Raw genomic sequence first — 26,786 nt, forward strand, 5'->3', positions numbered from 1 at the left:
AAGTTTTCCTAACGGAAACCCTATTCAGCCAGGCTGAATAGAAGTTTTCCTAACGGAAACCCTATTCAGCCAGGCTGAATAGAAGTTTTCCTAACGGAAACCCTATTCAGCCAGGCTGAATAGAAGTTTTCCTAACGGAAACCCTATTCAGCCAGGCTGAATAGAAGTTTTCCTAACGGAAACCCTATTCAGCCAGGCTGAATAGAAGTTTTCCTAACGGAAACCCTATTCAGCCAGGCTGAATAGAAGTTTTCCTAACGGAAACCCTATTCAGCCAGGCTGAATAGAAGTTTTCCTAACGGAAACCCTATTCAGCCAGGCTGAATAGAAGTTTTCCTAACGGAAACCCTATTCAGCCACGCTGAATAGAAGTTTTCCTAACCGAAACCCTATTCAGCCAGGCTGAATAGAAGTTTTCCTAACCGAAACCCTATTCAGCCAGGCTGAATAGAAGTTTTCCTAACGGAAACCATATTTAGCCAGGCTGAATAGAAGTTTTCCTAACGGAAACCCTATTCAGCCACGCTGAATAGAAGTTTTCCTAACGGAAACCCTATTCAGCCACGCTGAATAGAAGTTTTCCTAACGGAAACCCTATTCAGCCAGGCTGAATAGAAGTTTTCCTAACGCAAAACCCTATTCAGCCAGGCTGAATAGAAGTTTTCCTAACGCAAAACCCTATTCAGCCAGGCTGAATAGAAGTTTTCCTAACGCAAAACCCTATTCAGCCAGGCTGAATAGAAGTTTTCCTAACGCAAAACCCTATTCAGCCAGGCTGAATAGAAGTTTTCCTAACGCAAAACCCTATTCAGCCAGGCTGAATAGAAGTTTTCTTAACGCAAAACCCTATTCAGCCAGGCTGAATAGAAGTTTTCTTAACGCAAAACCCTATTCAGCCAGGCTGAATAGAAGTTTTCCTAACGCAAAACCCTATTCAGCCAGGCTGAATAGAAGTTTTCCTAACGCAAAACCCTATTCAGCCAGGCTGAATAGAAGTTTTCCTAACGCAAAACCCTATTCAGCCAGGCTGAATAGAAGTTTTCCTAACGCAAAACCCTATTCAGCCAGGCTGAATAGAAGTTTTCCTAACGCAAAACCCTATTCAGCCAGGCTGAATAGAAGTTTTCCTAACGCAAAACCCTATTCAGCCAGGCTGAATAGAAGTTTTCCTAACGCAAAACCCTATTCAGCCAGGCTGAATAGAAGTTTTCCTAACGCAAAACCCTATTCAGCCAGGCTGAATAGAAGTTTTCCTAACGCAAAACCCTATTCAGCCAGGCTGAATAGAAGTTTTCCTAACGCAAAACCCTATTCAGCCAGGCTGAATAGAAGTTTTCCTAACGCAAAACCCTATTCAGCCAGGCTGAATAGAAGTTTTCCTAACGCAAAACCCTATTCAGCCAGGCTGAATAGAAGTTTTCCTAACGCAAAACCCTATTCAGCCAGGCTGAATAGAAGTTTTCCTAACGCAAAACCCTATTCAGCCAGGCTGAATAGAAGTTTTCCTAACGCAAAACCCTATTCAGCCAGGCTGAATAGAAGTTTTCCTAACGCAAAACCCTATTCAGCCAGGCTGAATAGAAGTTTTCCTAACGCAAAACCCTATTCAGCCAGGCTGAATAGAAGTTTTCCTAACGCAAAACCCTATTCAGCCAGGCTGAATAGAAGTTTTCCTAACGCAAAACCCTATTCAGCCAGGCTGAATAGAAGTTTTCCTAACGCAAAACCCTATTCAGCCAGGCTGAATAGAAGTTTTCCTAACGCAAAACCCTATTCAGCCAGGCTGAATAGAAGTTTTCCTAACGCAAAACCCTATTCAGCCAGGCTGAATAGAAGTTTTCCTAACGCAAAACCCTATTCAGCCAGGCTGAATAGAAGTTTTCCTAACGCAAAACCCTATTCAGCCAGGCTGAATAGAAGTTTTCCTAACGCAAAACCCTATTCAGCCAGGCTGAATAGAAGTTTTCCTAACGCAAAACCCTATTCAGCCAGGCTGAATAGAAGTTTTCCTAACGCAAAACCCTATTCAGCCAGGCTGAATAGAAGTTTTCCTAACGCAAAACCCTATTCAGCCAGGCTGAATAGAAGTTTTCCTAACGCAAAACCCTATTCAGCCAGGCTGAATAGAAGTTTTCCTAACGCAAAACCCTATTCAGCCAGGCTGAATAGAAGTTTTCCTAACGCAAAACCCTATTCAGCCAGGCTGAATAGAAGTTTTCCTAACGCAAAACCCTATTCAGCCAGGCTGAATAGAAGTTTTCCTAACGCAAAACCCTATTCAGCCAGGCTGAATAGAAGTTTTCCTAACGCAAAACCCTATTCAGCCAGGCTGAATAGAAGTTTTCCTAACGCAAAACCCTATTCAGCCAGGCTGAATAGAAGTTTTCCTAACGCAAAACCCTATTCAGCCAGGCTGAATAGAAGTTTTCCTAACGCAAAACCCTATTCAGCCAGGCTGAATAGAAGTTTTCCTAACGCAAAACCCTATTCAGCCAGGCTGAATAGAAGTTTTCCTAACGCAAAACCCTATTCAGCCAGGCTGAATAGAAGTTTTCCTAACGCAAAACCCTATTCAGCCAGGCTGAATAGAAGTTTTCCTAACGCAAAACCCTATTCAGCCAGGCTGAATAGAAGTTTTCCTAACGCAAAACCCTATTCAGCCAGGCTGAATAGAAGTTTTCCTAACGCAAAACCCTATTCAGCCAGGCTGAATAGAAGTTTTCCTAACGCAAAACCCTATTCAGCCAGGCTGAATAGAAGTTTTCCTAACGCAAAACCCTATTCAGCCAGGCTGAATAGAAGTTTTCCTAACGCAAAACCCTATTCAGCCAGGCTGAATAGAAGTTTTCCTAACGCAAAACCCTATTCAGCCAGGCTGAATAGAAGTTTTCCTAACGCAAAACCCTATTCAGCCAGGCTGAATAGAAGTTTTCCTAACGCAAAACCCTATTCAGCCAGGCTGAATAGAAGTTTTCCTAACGCAAAACCCTATTCAGCCAGGCTGAATAGAAGTTTTCCTAACGCAAAACCCTATTCAGCCAGGCTGAATAGAAGTTTTCCTAACGCAAAACCCTATTCAGCCAGGCTGAATAGAAGTTTTCCTAACGCAAAACCCTATTCAGCCAGGCTGAATAGAAGTTTTCCTAACGCAAAACCCTATTCAGCCAGGCTGAATAGAAGTTTTCCTAACGCAAAACCCTATTCAGCCAGGCTGAATAGAAGTTTTCCTAACGCAAAACCCTATTCAGCCAGGCTGAATAGAAGTTTTCCTAACGCAAAACCCTATTCAGCCAGGCTGAATAGAAGTTTTCCTAACGCAAAACCCTATTCAGCCAGGCTGAATAGAAGTTTTCCTAACGCAAAACCCTATTCAGCCAGGCTGAATAGAAGTTTTCCTAACGCAAAACCCTATTCAGCCAGGCTGAATAGAAGTTTTCCTAACGCAAAACCCTATTCAGCCAGGCTGAATAGAAGTTTTCCTAACGCAAAACCCTATTCAGCCAGGCTGAATAGAAGTTTTCTTAACGCAAAACCCTATTCAGCCAGGCTGAATAGAAGTTTTCCTAACGCAAAACCCTATTCAGCCAGGCTGAATAGAAGTTTTCCTAACGCAAAACCCTATTCAGCCAGGCTGAATAGAAGTTTTCCTAACGCAAAACCCTATTCAGCCAGGCTGAATAGAAGTTTTCCTAACGCAAAACCCTATTCAGCCAGGCTGAATAGAAGTTTTCCTAACGCAAAACCCTATTCAGCCAGGCTGAATAGAAGTTTTCCTAACGCAAAACCCTATTCAGCCAGGCTGAATAGAAGTTTTCCTAACGCAAAACCCTATTCAGCCAGGCTGAATAGAAGTTTTCCTAACGCAAAACCCTATTCAGCCAGGCTGAATAGAAGTTTTCCTAACGCAAAACCCTATTCAGCCAGGCTGAATAGAAGTTTTCCTAACGCAAAACCCTATTCAGCCAGGCTGAATAGAAGTTTTCCTAACGCAAAACCCTATTCAGCCAGGCTGAATAGAAGTTTTCCTAACGCAAAACCCTATTCAGCCAGGCTGAATAGAAGTTTTCCTAACTAAAACCCTATTCAGCCAGGCTGAATAGAGGTTTTCCTAACTACAACCCTATTCAGCCTGGCTGAATAGAAGTTTTCCTAACGCAAAACCCTATTCAGCCAGGCTGAATAGAAGTTTTCCTAACGCAAAACCCTATTCAGCCAGGCTGAATAGAAGTTTTCCTAACGCAAAACCCTATTCAGCCAGGCTGAATAGAAGTTTTCCTAACGCAAAACCCTATTCAGCCAGGCTGAATAGAAGTTTTCCTAACGCAAAACCCTATTCAGCCAGGCTGAATAGAAGTTTTCCTAACGCAAAACCCTATTCAGCCAGGCTGAATAGAAGTTTTCCTAACGCAAAACCCTATTCAGCCAGGCTGAATAGAAGTTTTCCTAACGCAAAACCCTATTCAGCCAGGCTGAATAGAAGTTTTCCTAACGCAAAACCCTATTCAGCCAGGCTGAATAGAAGTTTTCCTAACGCAAAACCCTATTCAGCCAGGCTGAATAGAAGTTTTCCTAACGCAAAACCCTATTCAGCCAGGCTGAATAGAAGTTTTCCTAACGCAAAACCCTATTCAGCCAGGCTGAATAGAAGTTTTCCTAACGCAAAACCCTATTCAGCCAGGCTGAATAGAAGTTTTCCTAACGCAAAACCCTATTCAGCCAGGCTGAATAGAAGTTTTCCTAACGCAAAACCCTATTCAGCCAGGCTGAATAGAAGTTTTCATAACGCAAAACCCTATTCAGCCAGGCTGAATAGAAGTTTTCCTAACGCAAAACCCTATTCAGCCAGGCTGAATAGAAGTTTTCCTAACGCAAAACCCTATTCAGCCAGGCTGAATAGAAGTTTTCCTAACGCAAAACCCTATTCAGCCAGGCTGAATAGAAGTTTTCCTAACGCAAAACCCTATTCAGCCAGGCTGAATAGAAGTTTTCCTAACGCAAAACCCTATTCAGCCAGGCTGAATAGAAGTTTTCCTAACGCAAAACCCTATTCAGCCAGGCTGAATAGAAGTTTTCCTAACGCAAAACCCTATTCAGCCAGGCTGAATAGAAGTTTTCCTAACGCAAAACCCTATTCAGCCAGGCTGAATAGAAGTTTTCCTAACGCAAAACCCTATTCAGCCAGGCTGAATAGAAGTTTTCCTAACGCAAAACCCTATTCAGCCAGGCTGAATAGAAGTTTTCCTAACGCAAAACCCTATTCAGCCAGGCTGAATAGAAGTTTTCCTAACGCAAAACCCTATTCAGCCAGGCTGAATAGAAGTTTTCCTAACGCAAAACCCTATTCAGCCAGGCTGAATAGAAGTTTTCCTAACGCAAAACCCTATTCAGCCAGGCTGAATAGAAGTTTTCCTAACGCAAAACCCTATTCAGCCAGGCTGAATAGAAGTTTTCCTAACGCAAAACCCTATTCAGCCAGGCTGAATAGAAGTTTTCCTAACGCAAAACCCTATTCAGCCAGGCTGAATAGAAGTTTTCCTAACGCAAAACCCTATTCAGCCAGGCTGAATAGAAGTTTTCCTAACGCAAAACCCTATTCAGCCAGGCTGAATAGAAGTTTTCCTAACGCAAAACCCTATTCAGCCAGGCTGAATAGAAGTTTTCCTAACGCAAAACCCTATTCAGCCAGGCTGAATAGAAGTTTTCCTAACGCAAAACCCTATTCAGCCAGGCTGAATAGAAGTTTTCCTAACGCAAAACCCTATTCAGCCAGGCTGAATAGAAGTTTTCCTAACGCAAAACCCTATTCAGCCAGGCTGAATAGAAGTTTTCCTAACGCAAAACCCTATTCAGCCAGGCTGAATAGAAGTTTTCCTAACGCAAAACCCTATTCAGCCAGGCTGAATAGAAGTTTTCCTAACGCAAAACCCTATTCAGCCAGGCTGAATAGAAGTTTTCCTAACGCAAAACCCTATTCAGCCAGGCTGAATAGAAGTTTTCCTAACGCAAAACCCTATTCAGCCAGGCTGAATAGAAGTTTTCCTAACGCAAAACCCTATTCAGCCAGGCTGAATAGAAGTTTTCCTAACGCAAAACCCTATTCAGCCAGGCTGAATAGAAGTTTTCCTAACGCAAAACCCTATTCAGCCAGGCTGAATAGAAGTTTTCCTAACGCAAAACCCTATTCAGCCAGGCTGAATAGAAGTTTTCCTAACGCAAAACCCTATTCAGCCAGGCTGAATAGAAGTTTTCCTAACGCAAAACCCTATTCAGCCAGGCTGAATAGAAGTTTTCCTAACGCAAAACCCTATTCAGCCAGGCTGAATAGAAGTTTTCCTAACGCAAAACCCTATTCAGCCAGGCTGAATAGAAGTTTTCCTAACGCAAAACCCTATTCAGCCAGGCTGAATAGAAGTTTTCCTAACGCAAAACCCTATTCAGCCAGGCTGAATAGAAGTTTTCCTAACGCAAAACCCTATTCAGCCAGGCTGAATAGAAGTTTTCCTAACGCAAAACCCTATTCAGCCAGGCTGAATAGAAGTTTTCCTAACGCAAAACCCTATTCAGCCAGGCTGAATAGAAGTTTTCCTAACGCAAAACCCTATTCAGCCAGGCTGAATAGAAGTTTTCCTAACGCAAAACCCTATTCAGCCAGGCTGAATAGAAGTTTTCCTAACGCAAAACCCTATTCAGCCAGGCTGAATAGAAGTTTTCCTAACGCAAAACCCTATTCAGCCAGGCTGAATAGAAGTTTTCCTAACGCAAAACCCTATTCAGCCAGGCTGAATAGAAGTTTTCCTAACGCAAAACCCTATTCAGCCGGGCTGAATAGAAGTTTTCCTAACGGAAACCCTATTCAGCCGGGCTGAATAGAAGTTTTCCTAAAGAAACCCCTATTCAGCCAGGCTGAATAGAAGTTTTCCTAAAGAAACCCCTATTCAGCCAGGCTGAATAGAAGTTTTCCTAACGAAACCCCTATTCAGCCTGACTGAATGTGGATTAATTTCAATTTCGTACCCTTAAATCACTGTGCTTTGTTGTGTACTCAAAGGAAACGTTACAGACCATCACGTTGCCAGCTTAAATGGATCAATAACTCTCCACGACAAAGTGAACACTTCAATGTAATCTACAACTTTATTACTTCTATACTTTTCAATATGTGGATGTGAGTGAATTCGAACACTTTACAACTACAACAAATATTTATAAATATACACGATTTTCTAAATAGTATTAATGCCAAACACACACATACTCATACATTCTCTTTATACACGTGCCGAAGCTTTATGTATTTGTTGTTGCTGTTGTGGTATGGCTGGTGATACATGAATTCCTCTATACATCGTTTGATATGAAAAGGTTTTTAAGTAGGGTTTTAAAATGTAATTGCTTTAGAAAGAGTTTAAAAAGAAAAAGAAAAAAAGGAGGAGAATGGGCGAGGAAACAGAGAGACAGACATGTTTTCACTGTCATTTAAAAAGGTGTAACACTCTTCGAGATTGTGTGTTGATGTTGCGCTTGCTAACATTTACCGACAAAATAAAGGTTATATTACCTCCATCCCATAAACAAACAAATGAAAAAAAACAAAGTCAGTAAAGAGCGAGAGATGCTGTATCATGTCTCTTTGAGCTGAGGTCGTTCGGAAGGAGGGTATCCTAGGAAATAGTTTATTAAACTAATTTCCTTCATTGCTCACAGTAACAATTTCCGTTTTGTTAAACATCATCTTTAAGTGTTTAGTTTATGTTCGCAGCTACTGATACTGCTGCTGCTCCTGTTTTTTCCGTAGTCAGTTGTGTAAGACGTTTAGTTAAAGGCGGTGATTTTGTTTGGTATTTTTCTTTACCTTGTGTTTGTCTAGCGAGTCTAGTTTAGTTGTTCAGACTGATGATGTTGGGAATTTAACGGAAACTGTATTTTCTTGCCCATCAGTCCAGCAGTGTAAAGTTAGGAAAATTACCAGGCATATTAGGAGTTTAGGTGGTAATAATTTCTTTTTCTAATTTAATTTTATTTCATTATACCCTCAGCATTTATGCTAACGAGGGTATATTAACGGGCAAAATGTGCCTCATCGAAATAATGGTTTTAGACCCCAAGTATATTTGGACGAAATCCGTTTCAGACAATTTGGAGTCAATTTAGGAATGTCCGTCCGTCTGTCTGGCTGGCTGGGGCGCACTATAACTCTCAAACGGATGAACCGATTTGGTTCAAAATTTAGCCTTCTTAATATTTTGTCTATACTTAGTTTAAGTTTGAAGATGGGCCATATCGGTCCACTCCTTCCCCCCCAAAAATTTGGAAAATGTTCGGAAAATTTCTGCGCACGATAACTCTAGTATTCAATTTGACCTATACTTTGCACAGCGTAAAATGTCTGCCAGTCTTAGATGAGGTTCCTATATGGACTCTATCGGTCTACTCTTTCAAGTACCTCCCACACAAAATTTCGGAAAATTTGAGTTTAGGACCTGCTCTCGAATCGCTTTGATTTTTGTTGCATGAACTTGTATTCACTGCCCCCCATATGACGGTACAAGCTTCATCAGGGCGGAAGTCCATACTTCCAGAGAAAATGGTCGGAAAGTTGCAAAAAGCCCCTATGACACCTTGTGTAGTGGTTGGAGCGCATGATAATTCTCGAACGGATCTGCTGACTCGATCCAAAATTTGGCCTTCGTCCTCTTGAAGGGAGTGACCGATTTGGTGTATTCTTTACACATCCCAATAGATGTACCAGATATAGATTTGGTTCGAATATGTACTATATTTGTCCACTCCTTCGGGTAACTCCCACACAAAATTTTTAGATAAGTTCACTTTATGACCTGACCTCGGATCACTTTGATTTTTGTTGAAGCAACTTGCATTCGCTGCCTCAATTACGGCAGTAAAAGTTTTTTCGGGGCAAGTCCATACTTCTTGGGAAAAGAGTCCAAAAATTGTAAAAAACCCCTATGGCACCATATGTAGTGGCTGGGGAGCTCGAACCGAATATAGCTATATTATGTATTTCGCAGTCTTGGGTGACGTAGGGGACGAAAGATACCAAGGAACGGTCCTGACCGGCTTTACTGGAAAAGTACAAGGCCGACGTTACTGCCATACAGGAAATACGATGGACTGGGAAAGATGTCACAACAACACCTAAAGGTGACGCACTGTAAAATAGCTGCCATGACACAAAGCATGAGTTTGGTTGCGGTTTTGTAGTTGGTCAGAGGTTAAAACATCTGGTCTCCAGCTTCACCCCAGTGAATGAAAGACTTGCTGCAATTCGATTAAAAGCAAAATTCTTCAACATCAGCTTTATCTGCGCTCATGCTCTAACTGAAGACAAGGACGAACAGACCAAAGATATATTCTACGAGCGCCTAGAAGAAACATATGACCGTTGCCCTGCCCATGACATTAAAATTGTTCTAGGCGATTTTAATGCCAAAATTGGAAAGGAGAATATCTTTGGACAAACAGTCGGGTAGTCAACAGTACCAGATTTAAGCATTTCGATATTCATAAGGGCACTTGGCTGTCTACAGACCAAAGAACAATAAATCAAATTGATCACGTTGTGATAGATGGAAGACATTCATCGAGCGTGTTGGATGTACGATCGTTCCGAGGAGCAAACATAGATTCGGACCATTACCTCGTTGCAGCAAAGGTACGTACCCGTCTAAGCATTGCAAATATAGCACGGACAGACTCAACACGAAAGTTGGACATCGCTAAGCTGCAAACACAACAGATAGCCACAGCATATTCCACTCAACTGAACCAATTGCTTAATGAAAGCGCTTCTCGTCCCGATAACATATCAGCACAATGGCAAAATATTGCCCACTCCATGCAAACAGCCGCAAAATCAGTAATTGGATCCCAGAGACCTCCACCAAAGAATCCATGGTATGACCAGGAGTGCCGTGCTGCTACCGAAGAAAAAAAAGCGGCAAATAGGGCTACTTTACAATCAGTAGCAACGCGTAGCGCTCGAGAGAGGTATCGGGAGAAAAGGAGAGAGGAGAAACGCCCTTTCCGCAGGAAAAAGAGAGAGATGGAAAAGCGGGAGTGTGAACAAATAGAGATGTACAGGAAACAGCACGAAGTGCGAAAATTCTACCAAAGAATCAAGCTGATAGCTTTGGTACAGGCATAACCTCCTGTAGAGACCAACAAGGTAATTTGGTAACTGATACAGATAGTGTGCTCAGGATATGGAAAGAACATTTTTCCAAACTTTTGGTATCCGATAGCAGTGAAGACGGCGAAGATGCCACAGATCCAATCCCAGAAGATGGTATTGAATGTATACCGCCCAGCCAAGATGGGGTAATGACAGCAATAAACCGGCTGAAGAATAATAAAGCAGCAGGAGCCGATGGCCTACCAGCCGAGCTGTTCGAAACCGTCGGCGACAAGCTAATAAGGTGTATGCATCAGCTAGTTAGCACCATCTGGCAGAAAGAACGCGTACCCGACGATTGGAACGTGAGCATCCTATGTCCAGTCCACAAGAAGGGTGATAAGACTGTGTGCTCCAATTACAGGGGCATAAGTCTCTTCACTATTGCATATAAGATAGTGTCAGGGATAATGTGCGAACGACTAAAGCCAATGGTCAACGAAATAATTGGACCATACCAATGTGGCTTTAGACCTGGCAAGTCCACCATTGACCAGATATTTACCCTGCGGCAAATCCTAGAGAAGACCTAAGAGATGCAGATCGACACATATCACCTTTTTGTCGATTATAAAGCAGCATTCGACAGTCCTCTCCGATCAGAGGTATTCCATGCAATGTCTCAATTTGGTATCCCCGCAAAGCTCATCTGGCTTTGTAAGATGACTTTAACTGATACTAGGTCCTCAGTTAAAATTGGAAAGAACCTCTCCGAAGAATTTTGTACCAAAAGAGGTTTCAGACAAGGTGACAGCCTTTCGTGTGACCTATTCAACATTTTGCTGGAAAAGGTAATACGAGATGCAAATGTCAAAAGAAATGGCACAATTTACACCAATAGCCACATGTTACTTGCTTATGCTGATGACATAGACATCATGGGACGATCAGTAAAGGAAGTAACTGATACCTTTAGGAAGGTCGAAGCAGAATCTGCGAAAGTGGGTCTGGCGGTAAACGGCGAAAAGACCAAATTGATGGTGTCGACGAGCAAAGCGTCCATAGAGCTCGGACCAACTGTGGAAGTTGGTACCTACAATTTTGAGGTAGTTAAAGACTTCGTCTACCTCGGCACTGCCATAAACACAACAAACAACATCGGTTGTGAAATAAGAAGAAGATTTGTATTGGCCAACAAATGCTACTATGGTTTAAGTAAGCAATTTAAAAACAAAGCCACATCTCGTCAAACAAAAACAACACTATACAAAACGCTGATACTACCCGTGCTAATGTATGGCTCCGAAGCATGGGTACTTGCGCAAGCAGATAAGGCAGTGTTTGAGAGGAAAATTCTTCGAAAGATCTACGGGCCGTTTTGCGTTGACGGTGAATATCGACGTCGTATGAACCACGAGCTATATAAGCTATACAAAGACATGAATATAGTTAAACGTATCGAGATGCAACGATTGCGTTGGCTAGGCCATATCATGAGAATGAGCGATGATGAACCCGTTAAAAAGGCGTATGAATACATGCCACATGGCGGTGCACGCAGAATCGGCAGGCCTAAGCTTCGATGGAACATACAAGTGGATGAAGGAATGAAAAGGCTCGGTATTCCAAAAAGTCAAGTCAGAGAGGAATGGAGATCTTTTCTTAGTTCGGTCTATGGAACAAATGTTCTGTAATGGCCAACTAAGTAACTAAGTATTGTACGTATATCCACAACCACATCCATATCTCAACACTACACACCAACAGCGGCTATAATACCAAATTTCCAAATTCCATCTCTATTCATAATACCATTAAGTACGAAGTACGAATATCAATAACTATCTCCAACAGCAATTCCAAATTTCAGGATTCCACCTCCATCCGTTCAAACAAATCCAAATTGTACCAAATTTACTACCATTTAGTACTTTTCGTACTTTCGTAAGTACGGACTTCCAAAACTATCCCAGCCCTACACTTCAAAAGTAATCTAAATTTCAGGATTCCAGCTCTCTCCGTTCACCCAAAACCAAAATGAACCCAATTTAGTACCATTTAGTACTTTCGTACTCGTAAGTACGAACTTGCAAAACCACCTCAAACCCACACTACAACAGCAATCGTAATTTCAAATATCAGGATTCCAGCGCTATCCGTTCACCAAACTCTACATTGTACCAAATTTAGTACTTTTCGTAACCATAAGTACGAATTTCCAAAACTTATAACCTTAACTCGATTCCAACTCTATCCGGTCACCCAAATCCAATTTGTACCAAATTTAGTACTTTTCGTACCCATGTATACGAATTTCCAAAACTACCTCAATCCTTCACTCCATCAGTAATCTTAATTCCAACTTGCAGGTATCCAGGTCTATCCAAATCCAAATTGTACCAAATTTAGTACCATTCAGTACTTTCCGTAAACAAAAGTATGAATTTCCAAAACTACCCCCATATCTCAATCCTACACTACGACGGTAATCTAAATTCCAAATTTCAGGTTTCCAGCTCTATCCGTTCACCCAAATCCAAATTGTACCAAATTTAGTACCATTTAGTACTTCTCGTACACATAAGTACGAACTTCCAAAATCATTTTCTTATATCAACACCAATTCCCAACATTAATTCCCACACCAAATTTGAGGACTGTAGCTATATCCGTTCAAAATATGCAATTGGTACCAAATTTAGAAACTTTTAGTACTTTTCGTACACTTATAGGTCGAATTTCCAAAAACCCTTTGGTATATCTCTCTAGCTTTCGCCATGCAATTCTTTGCAACAAAAACAAACTAATTAGTTAACTTTAAGTGTTGTTATATTTGCCAGCCATCCGCCTGCTTTAATTACAAGAGTATATCAATGAAACACTTATATATCTGAAGAAGCACCTACTCGCTCATTACTCATGCCCAAAAATGTTCTACAACAAAATTAATCACGTTTTATGTTTTGAAGAGTGAGTCTCCCCGGGTTGAGGCTGAACACCATAAAATTGCCACTTCTGGCCGACCGTTCGTTGAGTATTTGTATTGTAAAAAGAAATTAACTGCTGGCCAGATTGTTAACAATGCTTGAGGTTATTTGTTTTCGATGGCTAATAAAAATGGTAATAAACAATAACTGTGAACACGGACACAAACACACACAGAGAACAATACAACAAAGTTAACGGCTTGGTGGTGTTGGCCACGACAACGACACCTCTTCAAGGATACTTGAATATTGGTTGGTGGTGATGATGGTGGTGGCATAGCTGCTAAAAATCACACACAATAAAGTTGTTGTTGCTTACATTTTTCTCGTGTAATTGGACTTTTCGCTAGAAGCTATTTAATACTTGTACACATACATATGTATGTAAATATGTTTGTTGGTCATTTAAATTAAGTGGAAAATGAGTTGTATTTTGTGGTAATATTTATTATTTCATTGTATGTATATTGAAATTGTGAATAATGATATGATCGCAATACGAAGTCAAATATCGATGAATATTTTCGTATAATTATCCCAATAAAATTAATTAATTCTTCTTGGATATGCCAAATAGAAGAACAACATTCCTTTTGTTGTTATTAAATTATTATTAAACTAAACGTATGACGGTAATGTTACGTACAATTTTGCACAAAAGCTTTTAATGCTAAAAAATATAATTGAGCAGAGAAGAGGAGAATTTTGAACTGTTGTCCAAAGGAAAAGAATGCCTTTCAACGAATGTGGACAAATGAAGTCAATTGTGAACGAAATGAGAAGAGGGCAAAAAACATTAGTAATTTGTAACACAAGATTCAGATCTCTAGATATAAGAATGCTGCCAAAATTAGATCAAAATACTTAAACTTGTTAAATAAATGGGACTTTAAAATAGAAAATATACTTTAGTGCTTCCATGAAGGACAGGATGTTATAGTTCAAGACTCTGTATCTTTTTATACCCTCAGCATTTATGAAAGTGTATTCATATGGGCAAAATGTGCCTCATCGAAACAATGGTTTTAGACCCCAAGTATGTTTGGACGAAATGTGTTTCAGACAATTTGGAGTTGATTTAGCCATGTCCGTCCGTCTGTCTGTCTGGCTGGCTGGTGTGCACGAAAACTCTCGAACGGATCAACCGATTTGGTCCAAAATTTGGCTTTCTCAATATTTAGTCCAAACTCAGTTTAAGTTCGAAGATGGGTTATACCGGTCCACTCCTTCCGGTACCTCCCCACAGAAGTTCGAAAATGTTCGGAAAATTTATGCGCACGATAACTCTTGAAGGAAGTAACCGATTTGGTCCATACTTCGCACATCGTGAAATTTCTACCAGACTTAGATGAGGTTTCAATATGGACTCAATCGGCCCACACCTTCAGGTACCTCACACACAAAATTTTGGATAAGTTCAGATTAGGAACTGCTCTCGAATCGCTTTGATTTTTGTTGCGACAACTTGTATTCATTGCCCCCATACGACGGTACAAGTTTCATCAGAGGCAAGTCCATACTTCCTGAGAAAATAGCTTAAAAGTTGCAAAGAGCCCCTATTACACCTTGTGTAGTGGTTGGAGCGCAAGATAACTCTCGAACAGATCTGCAGATTCGGTCCAAAATTTGGCCTTTGTAATATTTTGTCCAAACATAGTTTAAATTGGAAGATAAGCCATATCGGTCCACTCCTTCAGGTATCTCCCCACAAAAGTTAAAAAATGCTCGGAAAAATTGTGTGCACGATAACTCTTGAAGGGAGTGACCGATGTAATCCATACTTTGCACATCCTAATATATCTACCAGATATAGATCAGGTTCGAATATGGACTATATTTGTCTACTCCTTTTGGTACCTCCCACACAAAAATTAGGATAAATTTACTTTAAGACCTGCTCTCGAATTACTTTGATTTTTTGTTGAAGCGATTTGCATTCGCTACCTCCATTACGAAGGTAAACGTTTTTTTTTTAGGGGCTAGTCCATATTTCTCAGGAAAACAGCCCGAAAGTTGTAAAATAATCCTTATGTCACCATATGTGGCGGTCGGAGAGCATGATAACTCTCGAACTGTTTAACCGAATTGGCCCAACATTTGGCCTTCGTCATATTATATCCAAACTTAGTTTCATGGGGCAATACCGGTCCACAACTTCCGGTACTGCTCCCCAATATTTAAAAAATGTCACTAAAATGCTAGGACGATATGACTTGAACAGGGCAACCAAACTTTGTCAAAATTTAGTTTAACTTCTAAAATGGTCAATATCGGTTCTCCCTAAGGGTACCTCCCCCACAAAGGTTCAACATTTGTGTCTTAGTGCAGTTAATTCCTAATCCACATTTTTGTCGGCAAGTTCAAATGTCCAAAAAGGGCCACAAAATTCTGAAGAGACCTTAAATACATTCGATCTGTCCGTAGGTAAAAGTTTCACTTCACATTAGCTGAGGGTATACATATATCTGTCGGCAAAGCCGACTGACACTTTTTTACTTTACTGTTTACTGTTTTCCTGACAAAATCTTTTTGTGTAAAGGTGTTTACAAATCTTTTGTTATTTCCTGATTCTGTAATATCATAATCGGATTCTGATTCCGTGGTATAAAAAATCCGAGCATATAATAATAATGATAAGGAACATTGGGTCTTAACTTATTAGTTTATTCATTAAGACATTGGATGTCTTATTTAGTTGGCCCCCTACAGAACATTTGTCCTATTAGCCGAACTAAGAAAAAATGTCCATTCATCTCTATTTGTTGCTTAATTTCTCAAATTTGGCATACCGCGTCTTCCACCTGTTCCATCCATCGTAGCCTTGGTCTTCTAGTTCTGCGTGTGCCTCCATGCGGACCGTTTTTATAAGCCTCTTTAACGGGTTCATCATCGCTCATTCTTATGACATGGCCTAGCAAACGCAATCGTTGATGTCGTTGTATAGCCGATACAGCTCGTGGATCATAGCGTCAGCGCATATCTTTCGAAGAATTTTTCTCTCAAACACACCAAGATTCGGAACCATACATCAGCACGGGTGTATCAGTGTTTTGTTTTTTGATGTGGCTTTGTTTTTAAAATGCTTACTTAAGCCAAAGTAGCATCTGCTGGCCAATACAATTCTTCTTTTTATTTCACAACTGATGTCGTTTGATGTGTTTACGGCGGTGTCGAGGTAGACGAAGTTTTTACTACCTCAAAATTATAGGACACAATGTCAACAGTTGGTCCGATACACTGTGTGTAATTTTTTGAGTCATGTTTTATTAACCATATTCTGACTCCACAGTGTGATAGAACACCAAAAATGAGAAGACACGTGTCTCGCCGTTTTTCCCTATCTCGTCAACTTTCGCGGTTATAGGCCTTCAAAGGTTTGAGGCTTTGATGTAAAAAGGGTCATTTAGTCAGGACTATATCTTCCAAACCGTTAGGAAATTTTTATTTATCTCAGAGGCAAAGTTGTAGCTCTTGTCTTAGAGAACAAAAATTTTGAACACATGCATATATCCCATCAAAGTTCATCTGCAAGGTCAAAATCGCCATGGTCAAATTTCTTCTAAAAATTTTCTCAAGTTTTGTTATACAGCTTTCAAACCGATCAAATTTGAAGCGAACAACCAACTACAAAAATATACCTCAGATCTCAATAAACATCTTTCTAGAATATATGAACCCTGAAGCAACAGGTCTTAATGGTCAAAATAGCAAAACAATTGCGATTTGTATCCTCTTTTTTCGGCTTCTGCTCCATAGATATTAAAGCGTCCAAAACTCAAGAAAACAATCAACCAAAATAGTGTAGCAAAGGTCCGAAGATACGCAACTGCCCAAAAATTCAGGATACAGTCAACTACAAAAATGTACCTTAGATTTCAACAAACAAGTTTCTAGAACAAATGAAGATTCTAGGAACGATACTTCAAGCTCAAAATTCGATTATTTTAGACCATTCTTTCCTGTTCATGTCCGTAAATAACAAACCTTTCAAATTTCCTTGAGTTTTTAACAGTTTGTTATTTCCAAACCTGAGCAGGGGGAATGTTAAACAAATTTAATTGTTCGTGAATTTCAGCCCTAAGAATCATTCCTAGAATCTTCATATGTTCCAAAAAGTTGTTTATTGAAATCTTAGGTACATTTTTCTGATTGACGGTGTCCTTAATTTTTGGGCGGTTGCGTATCTTTGGACCAGAGTCGGAGAAAAAAGTATAAAAATTGGATATTTTCAAAAGATTTTTGCTATTTTTACCATTAAGGACCGTTCATAGACATTTCGCATATTCCAGAAAGTTGTTTATTGATGCCATTGCAACGCTATTGTGGTTGATTGTTTTCTTGAATTTTGAACGGTTTAATATCTATGGAGCAGAATCCTAGAAAAGAGGATAAAAATCGCAATTGTTTTGCTATTTTGACCTAACGATTTGGAAGATATAGTCCTGACTAAATTACCCTTTCTACATCAAAGCCTCAAACCTTTGGAGGCCTATAACCGCGAAAGTTGATGAGATAGGGAAAAACGGCGAGACACGTGTCTTCTCATTTTTGGTGTTCTATCACACTGCGGTGTCAGAATATGGTTAATAATTTTCGTGTTGCACAGCGATATCTAAGGACGCATGGCGCGTCGACAACATCAACTTGGTCTTCTCACCGTTTACCGCCAGACCCACTTTAGCAGATTTCCTTTCGACTTTTGCAAAGGTATCAGTTACTTGCTTTACCGATCGACCCATGATGTCAATGTCAGCGGCATAAGCAAATAACATATGACTGTTTGTATATATTGTACCACTTCTTTTGAACTTCACATCTCGTATAACCTTTTCCAGCAGGATGTTGAAGAGATTACACGAAAGACTGTCTCCTTGCCTGAAACCTCTTTTGGTACAAAACTCTTCGGAGAGGTTCTTTACTATTTTAACTGAGGATCTCGTATCAGTTAAAGTCATTTTACAAAGCCGAATGAGCTTTGCGGGGATACCAAATTCAGACATGGCTTGGAATACCTTTGAACGCAGCGGACTGTCGAAAGGTTGCTGTGTAATCGAAAAAAGGTGGTTGGTGTCGATCTGCATCTCTTGGGTCTTCTCCATGATTTGCCGCAGGGTAAATATGTGGTCAATGGTGGATTTGCCAGGTCTAAAGCCGCATTGGTATGGTCCAATTATTTCATTGACCATAGGCTTTAGTCGTTCGCACAATATCTCTGACACGATCTTGTAGGCAAAAGGGAGTAGACTTATGCCCCTATAGTTAGAGCATACAGTCTTATCTCCTCTCTTGTGGACAGGGCGCAGGATGCTCAGGTTCCAATCGACGGGTACTCGTTCATCCTGCCAGATGGTGCTAACTAGCTACTGCATACACCTTATCAGAGTGTCGCCCCCGGTTTTGAACGGCTCGGCTGGCAAGCCATCGGCTCCTGCTGCCTTATTATTCTTCAGTTAGTTTAATGCTGTCTTTACCTCATGTTGGCCGGGCGGTATATATTCAGTACCATCTTCTGGGACTGGATCTGCGATATCTTAGACGTTTTCGCTACTATTGGATACCAACAGTTTGGAAACATGTTCTTTCCATATCCTGAGCACAGTATCTTTATCAGTTACCAAATTACCTTGCTGGTCTCTACAGGAGGATGTGCCTGTACCAAAGCCATCAGTTTGATGTTTCACTCTTTGGTAGAACTTTCGGACTTCATTCTGGTTAAGTAAGCAATATTTTGCATTTGTGCTGATACGTTATCGAGACGAGGAGTGCTTTCATTAAGTGTTGTGTCTATCTGTTGTGTTTGCAGCCTCCCGATGTCCAACTTCTGCGTTGTATCTTTTCGTGGTTTATTTGCAACGTTTAGACGGGTACGTACCTTTGCTGCAAACAATGTAGTGGTCCGAATCTATGTTTGCTCCTCGGAATGATCGAACATCCAACACGCTCGGTGAAAGTCTTCCATCTATCACAACATGCCAGTTACTGCTAACTACCATGTTTTTTGCAGCTGCAAAGTCTATCAGCCTCATACCATTGTCAGATGTTTCACTGTGGAGACTGAAATTCACGACAGTTGGGCCAAAGATATTCTCCTTTCCAATTTTGGCATTAAAATCGCCCAGAATAATTTTAATGCCATGGGCAGGACAACGGTCATATGTTTCTTCTAAGCCCTCATAAAATATATCTTTGGTCTGTTCGTCCTTGTCTTCAGTGGGAGCATGAGCGCAAATAAAGCTGATGTTAAAGAAATTTGCTTTTAGTCGAATTGCAGCGAGTCTTTCATTCACTGGGGTGAAGCTGGAGACCTGACGTCTTAATCTCCGACCAACTACAAATCCGCAACCAAACTCATGATTTGTGTCACGGCAGCTATAATACTGTGCGTCACCTTTAGGTGTTGTTGTGACGCCTTTCCCAATCCATCTTATTTCGTGAATGACAGTAATGTCGGCCTTGTACTTTTCAAGTACATCTGCCAATGCGTAAACGGCACCTTCTCTATAAAGAGTGTGAACATTCCAGGTGCAGATTCTTAGATAATGGTCTTTAAAACGCTTGCGGTTCCGTCAACTTTAGAGGGGTTTGTTTTTCTTTTCTTTTGCTTTTTCATAGTAGGCTACTTTTTTCTAAGGGAGGGTTACTGACCCGACGCCCAAACCCAAGTTTTCAACGTTCTTATGGGGGAACGCCCGGCATGTTAGCTCACTACCTTTAACGAGTGTTAAAGGTAGCTCCCCAGGTGACACCACGGGGAGGTCAGTGTCCACTTGAGATGAAAGAGGTACCATGATAAATCCTTTGACATGTTAAAGCCGGTCAGGACCGTATCTTCCATCCCCTACGTCACCCATGAACAAAATATTACGATATCCAAAATTTGGTTCGAATCAATTGATCCGTTCGAGAGTTATCGTGCGCACCTGCCAGACAGACAGACTGACTAACAGACGGACGGACATGGCTAAATCGACTCCAAATTGTCTGAAACGAATTTCTTCCAAACATATTTCGACGAGACACATTTTTGGTCGTATCAACGTGTATATACCCTTTCTAGCCTAAAGGCTGAGGGTATAACAACGAATTTAAGGGTAAGGCCGTGAAGACCATAATTTCAATCCTCGCCACAGGATCTTATCAGTTCCCTTGTTTCTTGTTGGTGCACATTCTCACCTCGGTGAAGAATTATTTTTCAATAACTTCTTCAAAAAAACTTTTTTTTTTATTTTACTGACCTCAAGCCAAATTAACATAAGAAGAAGATATTGATCAAAGGTCAACAATAATTATATGAAAAAAAAAACTTTTTTATATACATATGTTGGTAATATCATCCATTTTGGTTTGGTTAGTTTGATTTTGAACATATGGATCAATGAAGAAGGTTCTGTTCACTGTTTTCTTCGAATGCAATGGCGTGGTTCATCATAAATTCTGGTCACAAGGTCAATAAAGAATACTACGATGAAGTTATGCGCCATTTGCGCGAAGAATTTCTTCAATAATGGATTTTGTACCATAGATGTTTGTGTGTGAGTTTCGGACTAAAAACGAAACCGTTATCATTTTATCAACCATCGTATTCACCGGATTTGGCCCCTGTTGACTTTTTCCACTATTCAAAACTGAATTAAAAAAACTCTTTGTTTTGAACAGACCTCGTATCATGTCTTCTAACATTTGAAATATTTATATAATTTGTAATTGTTATTTAATGGTTCCCTTATGCGGATGAGCAGCCTAAACAGCTCGAGATGCCTAAAGAAACAAAATAATTTTCATTACATTGACAAAAATACATTAATTTTCAATACATTTTCCAATTTCTAATCCATTTCAGGTTGATTTACGACACATTGATGAATTGAATGGCACCAATGTGGTCGAAGTTGGTGTGGATCTATCAGAGTTTTATACATCTGTGGAATGGGATATATTAGAAGTACCTGCTGTAAGGTAAGTTATTCAATTTAGCTGCAATTAATTCTTTAAAACTCCATTTGAATAAAGTGATAATATTTTCCAATATATCGATAAAATTACATCGCACAAATTGGTTTTATAAATGCTTCAAATGATTTTACTATCGTCTTCTGCCTGCGGCATTTGAATTTTATGTTCGAACAAATCGACATCATCTGAAAATGTTACCTGTGTTTTATATCGTTTATCTCTCCAAATCAAGCAGACACTCAGTGAGGAAGTTTAAAGTTGAGGAGAGTTGCCAGAAGCTTACAAGGGAAATATTCCAAAAAATTTAAAGTTTAAAAACATTTTAAGAAAATATAATTTATAATTTTTCCCAAATGGAATACTAAGAAGTTCCTTTTGTGTAAGACACACTTTTCAGCACATAGGTATACCAATTTTAAGCTAGCAACGATTACTTGTGGATTCAAATCTGGCCTTTCATCAGCCCAGTTTCGATGTTTTCGATGCTAAAGTTTAGTTTTAATACCAATTGTTTATTAAAATGGCAACCCTTACATGAACGGAAGTTCCTTTTGTTGTTGTCCCACTCCTTGTTCCTTTTCAATGACAATTAGTCGATGTGTCACGTAGTGTTGCTATCATTTATGTTTGACGCTGGAGATAATCGAGCTTCCGTTGTTCTTGTTTTTCTCACTTCCGCCTTGTGCCAGAGTTTTGTTTCGTTGAAAGTTTTTTTTGCTATTTTATAGCAATGGCATTTCGGCTTGATAGGTTAAAACAAAAAACAACAGCATCAACACAAAGAAGAAATAAGGAAGGCGAAAAAAAACTAAAAGCTTTAGCTGCAGGGTGGTTGGCATTTTTATTGTTATCATTAAATTTTCATTAAAATCCAGATACTCTCGATGATAATGAATGGGGCAAATGGGCGACCAACAACAACATCAGCAACCACAACGCCAGTAGTATGATTTAATGATATAAACAATAATGCTATAAAAACAAAGATTGCATTTTACTCCAACAAAGAGAGAGAGAAAAACACAGATTAACTGCACTGATGCTCGAAGATAAATTGTTGTGAATGGCAGCTGTAGAAGAGAATATGGCCAGGAGTTGCATTCAACCAACCACCAGTCGGCTATGCGGAGCTCCTTTCGTTTCGACGAAAAAATTATGCAAATCATCAACCTACTTTGAGCAAATCTTAACGCCTTTGTTGTTGGTGGTGGTTGGTTTAGACCAACATCGTAAGACCACAGCCTTAGACAGACGAGAATGTATTGCACCATAAAAACTATAAAGGAGAGAACATAAAAATATTCTCTTTTCTTTTTGCGGTGCTTTGCAAGAAACAGTATGTTATGAAATATTTTGTGTTTCTTTTTTTAGGATTATTTATTTCTTTGCATAAATTCAATCCGAAAATGCAATATTAATCTAAACAAAATGTTGTCAGATTTAGAATTCAATAAATTTTTATTTCTGGATATAAAAATGTAGATGGGGACACATAAAGGATAATGGATGAAATGATGAAGCGTTTTGAATAAATAGATGGCTTACTCGAATGAATCAAATTAAAAGAGGAAGAAAGAAAAAAAATATTCTTTAAAAAATCCACATTTGGTGGCCAAAAATTTCAAGAAAAAATATTCTTTAAAAAATCCACGTTTGGTGGACTAAAATTGAAAGAAAAAATAATCTTTAAAAAATCCACGTTTGCTGGCCTAAAATTTAAAGAAAAAATATTCTTTAAAAACCCCACGTTTGGTGGCCTAAAATTTAAAGAATTAAAGAAAAAATATTCTTTAAAAAATCCACGTTTGGTGGTTTAAAATTTAAAGAAAAATAGTCTTTAAAAAATCCACGTTTGGTGGTTTAAAATTTAAGGAAAAAAAATATTCTTTAAAAAATCCACGTTTGGTGGTTTAAAATTGAAAGAAAAAATATTCTTAAAACAAGTTAAAAAGTATCAGTCGGCTTTGCCGACAGAGATATACCCTCAGCCTGTGCAAATTGAAACACTTTTTTCACAAAAAAAAACTTATGTATTTAGGGGGTTTCAAAATTTTGGTCGTATGAACCGACAAAAATGTTGATTAGGATTAAAGTTCAAAAATTTTGCGGAAAAGGTACTTAAAGGAATGGACCGACATAGACCATGGGGGTGCCATAGGGGGTTTTTACACGCTTCGGACTGTTTTCTCAAGAAGTATGGACTTGCCCCTGAAACAACTTTTACCATCGTAACTGAAGCAGCGAATGTAAGTTGCTTCAACAAAAATCAAAGTGATTTAATAGCAGGTCTTAAAGTGAACTTATTCAAAATTTTGTGTGGGAGGTACGGGATGGAGTGGATATTTGTCCACTCCATATTCCATATTCCAACCTGACCTATATCTGGTAGATATTATGAGAATGTGTAAAGTATGGACCAAATCGGTCACTCCCATCAAGAGTTATCGTGCGCACAATTTTTCCGAATATTTTTGAACTTTTGTGGGGTAGGTACCTGAAGGAGTGGACCGATATGGCTTATCTACGAACTTAAACTAAGTTTGGAAACAATATTACGAAGGCCAAATTTTGGCTGGAATCGGCATTTCCGTTCGAGAATTATCTTTCGCTTCCATCCATAAACATGGTGTCATAGGGTTTGTTTTTCAACTTTCAGGCTATTTTTTCAGGAAGTATGGACTTGCCCCTGAGGAAACTTGTACCTTCGTATAGGGAACAGTGAATACAAAATGTTACAACAAAAACCAAGGCGATTCGAGAGCAGGTCCTAAACTGAACTTTTCCGAAATTTTGTGTGGGAGGTACTCGAAGAAGTTTACCGATTGAGTCCATATTGGAACCTCATCTAAGTCTGGTAGAAATTTCATAATGTGCAATGTATGGACCAAATCTGTTACTTCCTTCAAGAGTTATTGCACGCACAAATTTTCCGAACATTTTCGAACTTTTGTGGGGGAGGTACCGGAAGGAGTGGACCGATATAATCCATCTTTAAACTTGAACTAAGTTTGGACAAAATATTACGAAAGCCAAATTTTTGACCGAATCGGCAGGTCCGTTCGAGAGCTATCATGCGCTCCAACCACTACACACGGTGTCATAGGGTTTTTTGTAACTTTCAGGCTATTTTCTGAGGAAGTATGGACTTGCCCCTAATGAAACTTACAGCGTCGTATAGAGGACAGCGAATACAACTTGAGTAAACAAAAATCAAAGCGATTCGAGACCAGGTCCTAAACTGAATTTTTCCGAAATTTTGTGTGGGAGGTACCCGAAGGAGTGGACCCCATATTGGAACCTCATCGAAGTTTGGTAGAAATTACACGATGTGCAAAGTATGGACCAAATCGGTTATTCCCTACAAGAGTTATCGTGCGCACAAGTTTTGCGACAATTTTTGAACATTTGTGGGGGAGGTACCTGAAGGAGTGGACCTATATGGCCCATCTTCGAACTTAAATCGAATCTGGACAAAATATTTCGATACCCAAAATTTGAACCGAATCGATTGATCCGTTCGAGAGTTATCGTGCGCACCAGCCAGCCAGACAGACAGACGGACAGACAGACAGACAGACAGACAGACAGACGGACGGACATTGCTAGATCTACTCAAAATTGTCTGAAACGGATATCGTACAAACATACTTGGGGTCTAAAACCATTATTTCGATGAGGCACATTTTTGGTCGTATCAAAGTGTAAATACCCTCTTTAGCCTAAAGGCTGAGGGTATAAAAATCCACTTTTGGTGGCCTAAACTTGAAAGATGAAAAATTCTTTAAAAAATCCACGTTTGGTGGCCTAAAATTGAAAGAAAAAATATTCTTTAAAAAATCCACATTTGTTGGTCTAAAATTTCAAGAAAAAATATTCTTTAAAAAATCCACTTTTGTTGGCCTAAAATTTCAAGAAAAAATATTCTTTAAAAAATCCACGTTTGTCGGTCTAAAATTTCAAGAAAAAATATTCTTTAAAAAATCCACTTTTGTTGGGCTAAAATTTCAAGAAAAAATATTCTTTAAAAAATCCACTTTTGTTGGCCTAAAATTTCAAGAAAAAATATTCTTTAAAAAATCCACGTTTGGTGGCCTAAAATTTCAAGAAAAAATATTCTTTAAAAAATCCACGTTTGGTGGCCTAAAATTTCAATAAAAAATATTCTTTAAAATATCCACGTTTGGTGGCCTAAAATTTCAAGAAAAAATATTCTTTAAAAAATCCACTTTTGTTGGCCTAAAATTTCAAGAAAAAATATTCTTTAAAAAATCCACTTTTGTTGGGCTAAAATTTCAAGAAAAAATATTCTTTAAAAAATCCACGTTTGGTGGCCTAAAATTTAAAGAAAAAATATTCTTTAAAAAATCCACGTTTGTTGGCCTAAAATTTAAAGAAAAAATATTCTTTAAAAAATCCACGTTTGGTGGCCTAAAATTTAAAGAAAAAATATTCTTTAAAAAATCCACGTTTGGTGGTTTAAAATTGAAAGATGAAAAATTCTTTAAAAAATCCACGTTTGGTGGCCTAAAATTGAAAGAAAAAATATTCTTTAAAAAATCCACATTTGTTGGTCTAAAATTTCAAGAAAAAATATTCTTTAAAAAATCCACTTTTGTTGGCCTAAAATTTCAAGAAAAAATATTCTTTAAAAAATCCACGTTTGTCGGTCTAAAATTTCAAGAAAAAATATTCTTTAAAAAATCCACTTTTGTTGGGCTAAAATTTCAAGAAAAAATATTCTTTAAAAAATCCACGTTTGGTGGTTTAAAATTGAAAGATGAAAAATTCTTTAAAAAATCCACGTTTGGTGGCCTAAAATTGAAAGAAAAAATATTCTTTAAAAAATCCACATTTGTTGGTCTAAAATTGAAAGAAAAAATATTCTTTAAAAAATCCACATTTGTTGGCATAAAATTTCAAGAAAAAATATTCTTTAAAAAATCCACGTTTGGTGGCCTAAAATTTAAAGAAAAAATATTCTTTAAAAAATCCACGTTTGGTGGCCTAAAATTTCAATAAAAAATATTCTTTAAAATATCCACGTTTGGTGGCCTAAAATTTCAATAAAAAATATTCTTTAAAAAATCCACGTTTGGTGGCCTAAAATTTCAATAAAAAATATTCTTTAAAATATCCAGGTTTGGTGGCCTAAAATTTCAATAAAAAATATTCTTTAAAAAATCCACGTTTGGTGGCCTAAAATTTAAAGAAAAAATATTGTTTAAAAAATCCACGTTTGGTGGCCTAAAATTTAAAGAAAAAATATTCTTTAAAAAATCCACGTTTGGTGGCCTAAAATTTAAAGAAAAAATATTCTTTAAAAAATCCACGTTTGTTGGCCTAAAATTTAAAGAAAAAATATTCTTTAAAAAATCCACGTTTGGTGGCCTAAAATTTAAAGAAAAAATATTCTTTAAAAAATCCACGTTTGGTGGTTTAAAATTGAAAGATGAAAAATTCTTTAAAAAATCCACGTTTGGTGGCCTAAAATTGAAAGAAAAAATATTCTTTAAAAAATCCACATTTGTTGGTCTAAAATTTCAAGAAAAAATATTCTTTAAAAAATCCACTTTTGTTGGCCTAAAATTTCAAGAAAAAATATTCTTTAAAAAATCCACGTTTGTCGGTCTAAAATTTCAAGAAAAAATATTCTTTAAAAAATCCACTTTTGTTGGGCTAAAATTTCAAGAAAAAATATTCTTTAAAAAATCCAC

The 26,786-nt window shown here is 38.7% G+C and overlaps 1 protein-coding gene across 1 annotated transcript in view; it reads left to right on the plus strand.

Annotated features, from left to right (window-relative positions):
* Positions 1-26,786, plus strand: part of nAChRalpha3 (nicotinic Acetylcholine Receptor alpha3) — a 548,368-nt gene that overhangs the window by 443,270 nt on the left and 78,312 nt on the right. Inside the window, exon 6 of the mRNA XM_073977740.1 lies at positions 20,960-21,075. Coding sequence (XP_073833841.1) covers positions 20,960-21,075 — 116 coding nt within the window. The remainder of the gene's footprint in view (positions 1-20,959; positions 21,076-26,786) is intronic.

This window comes from Musca autumnalis, unplaced genomic scaffold (genome assembly GCF_047663935.1).
Source record: "Musca autumnalis isolate F117 unplaced genomic scaffold, ASM4766393v1 scaffold_3, whole genome shotgun sequence".
Lineage (NCBI taxonomy): Eukaryota > Metazoa > Arthropoda > Insecta > Diptera > Muscidae > Musca > Musca autumnalis.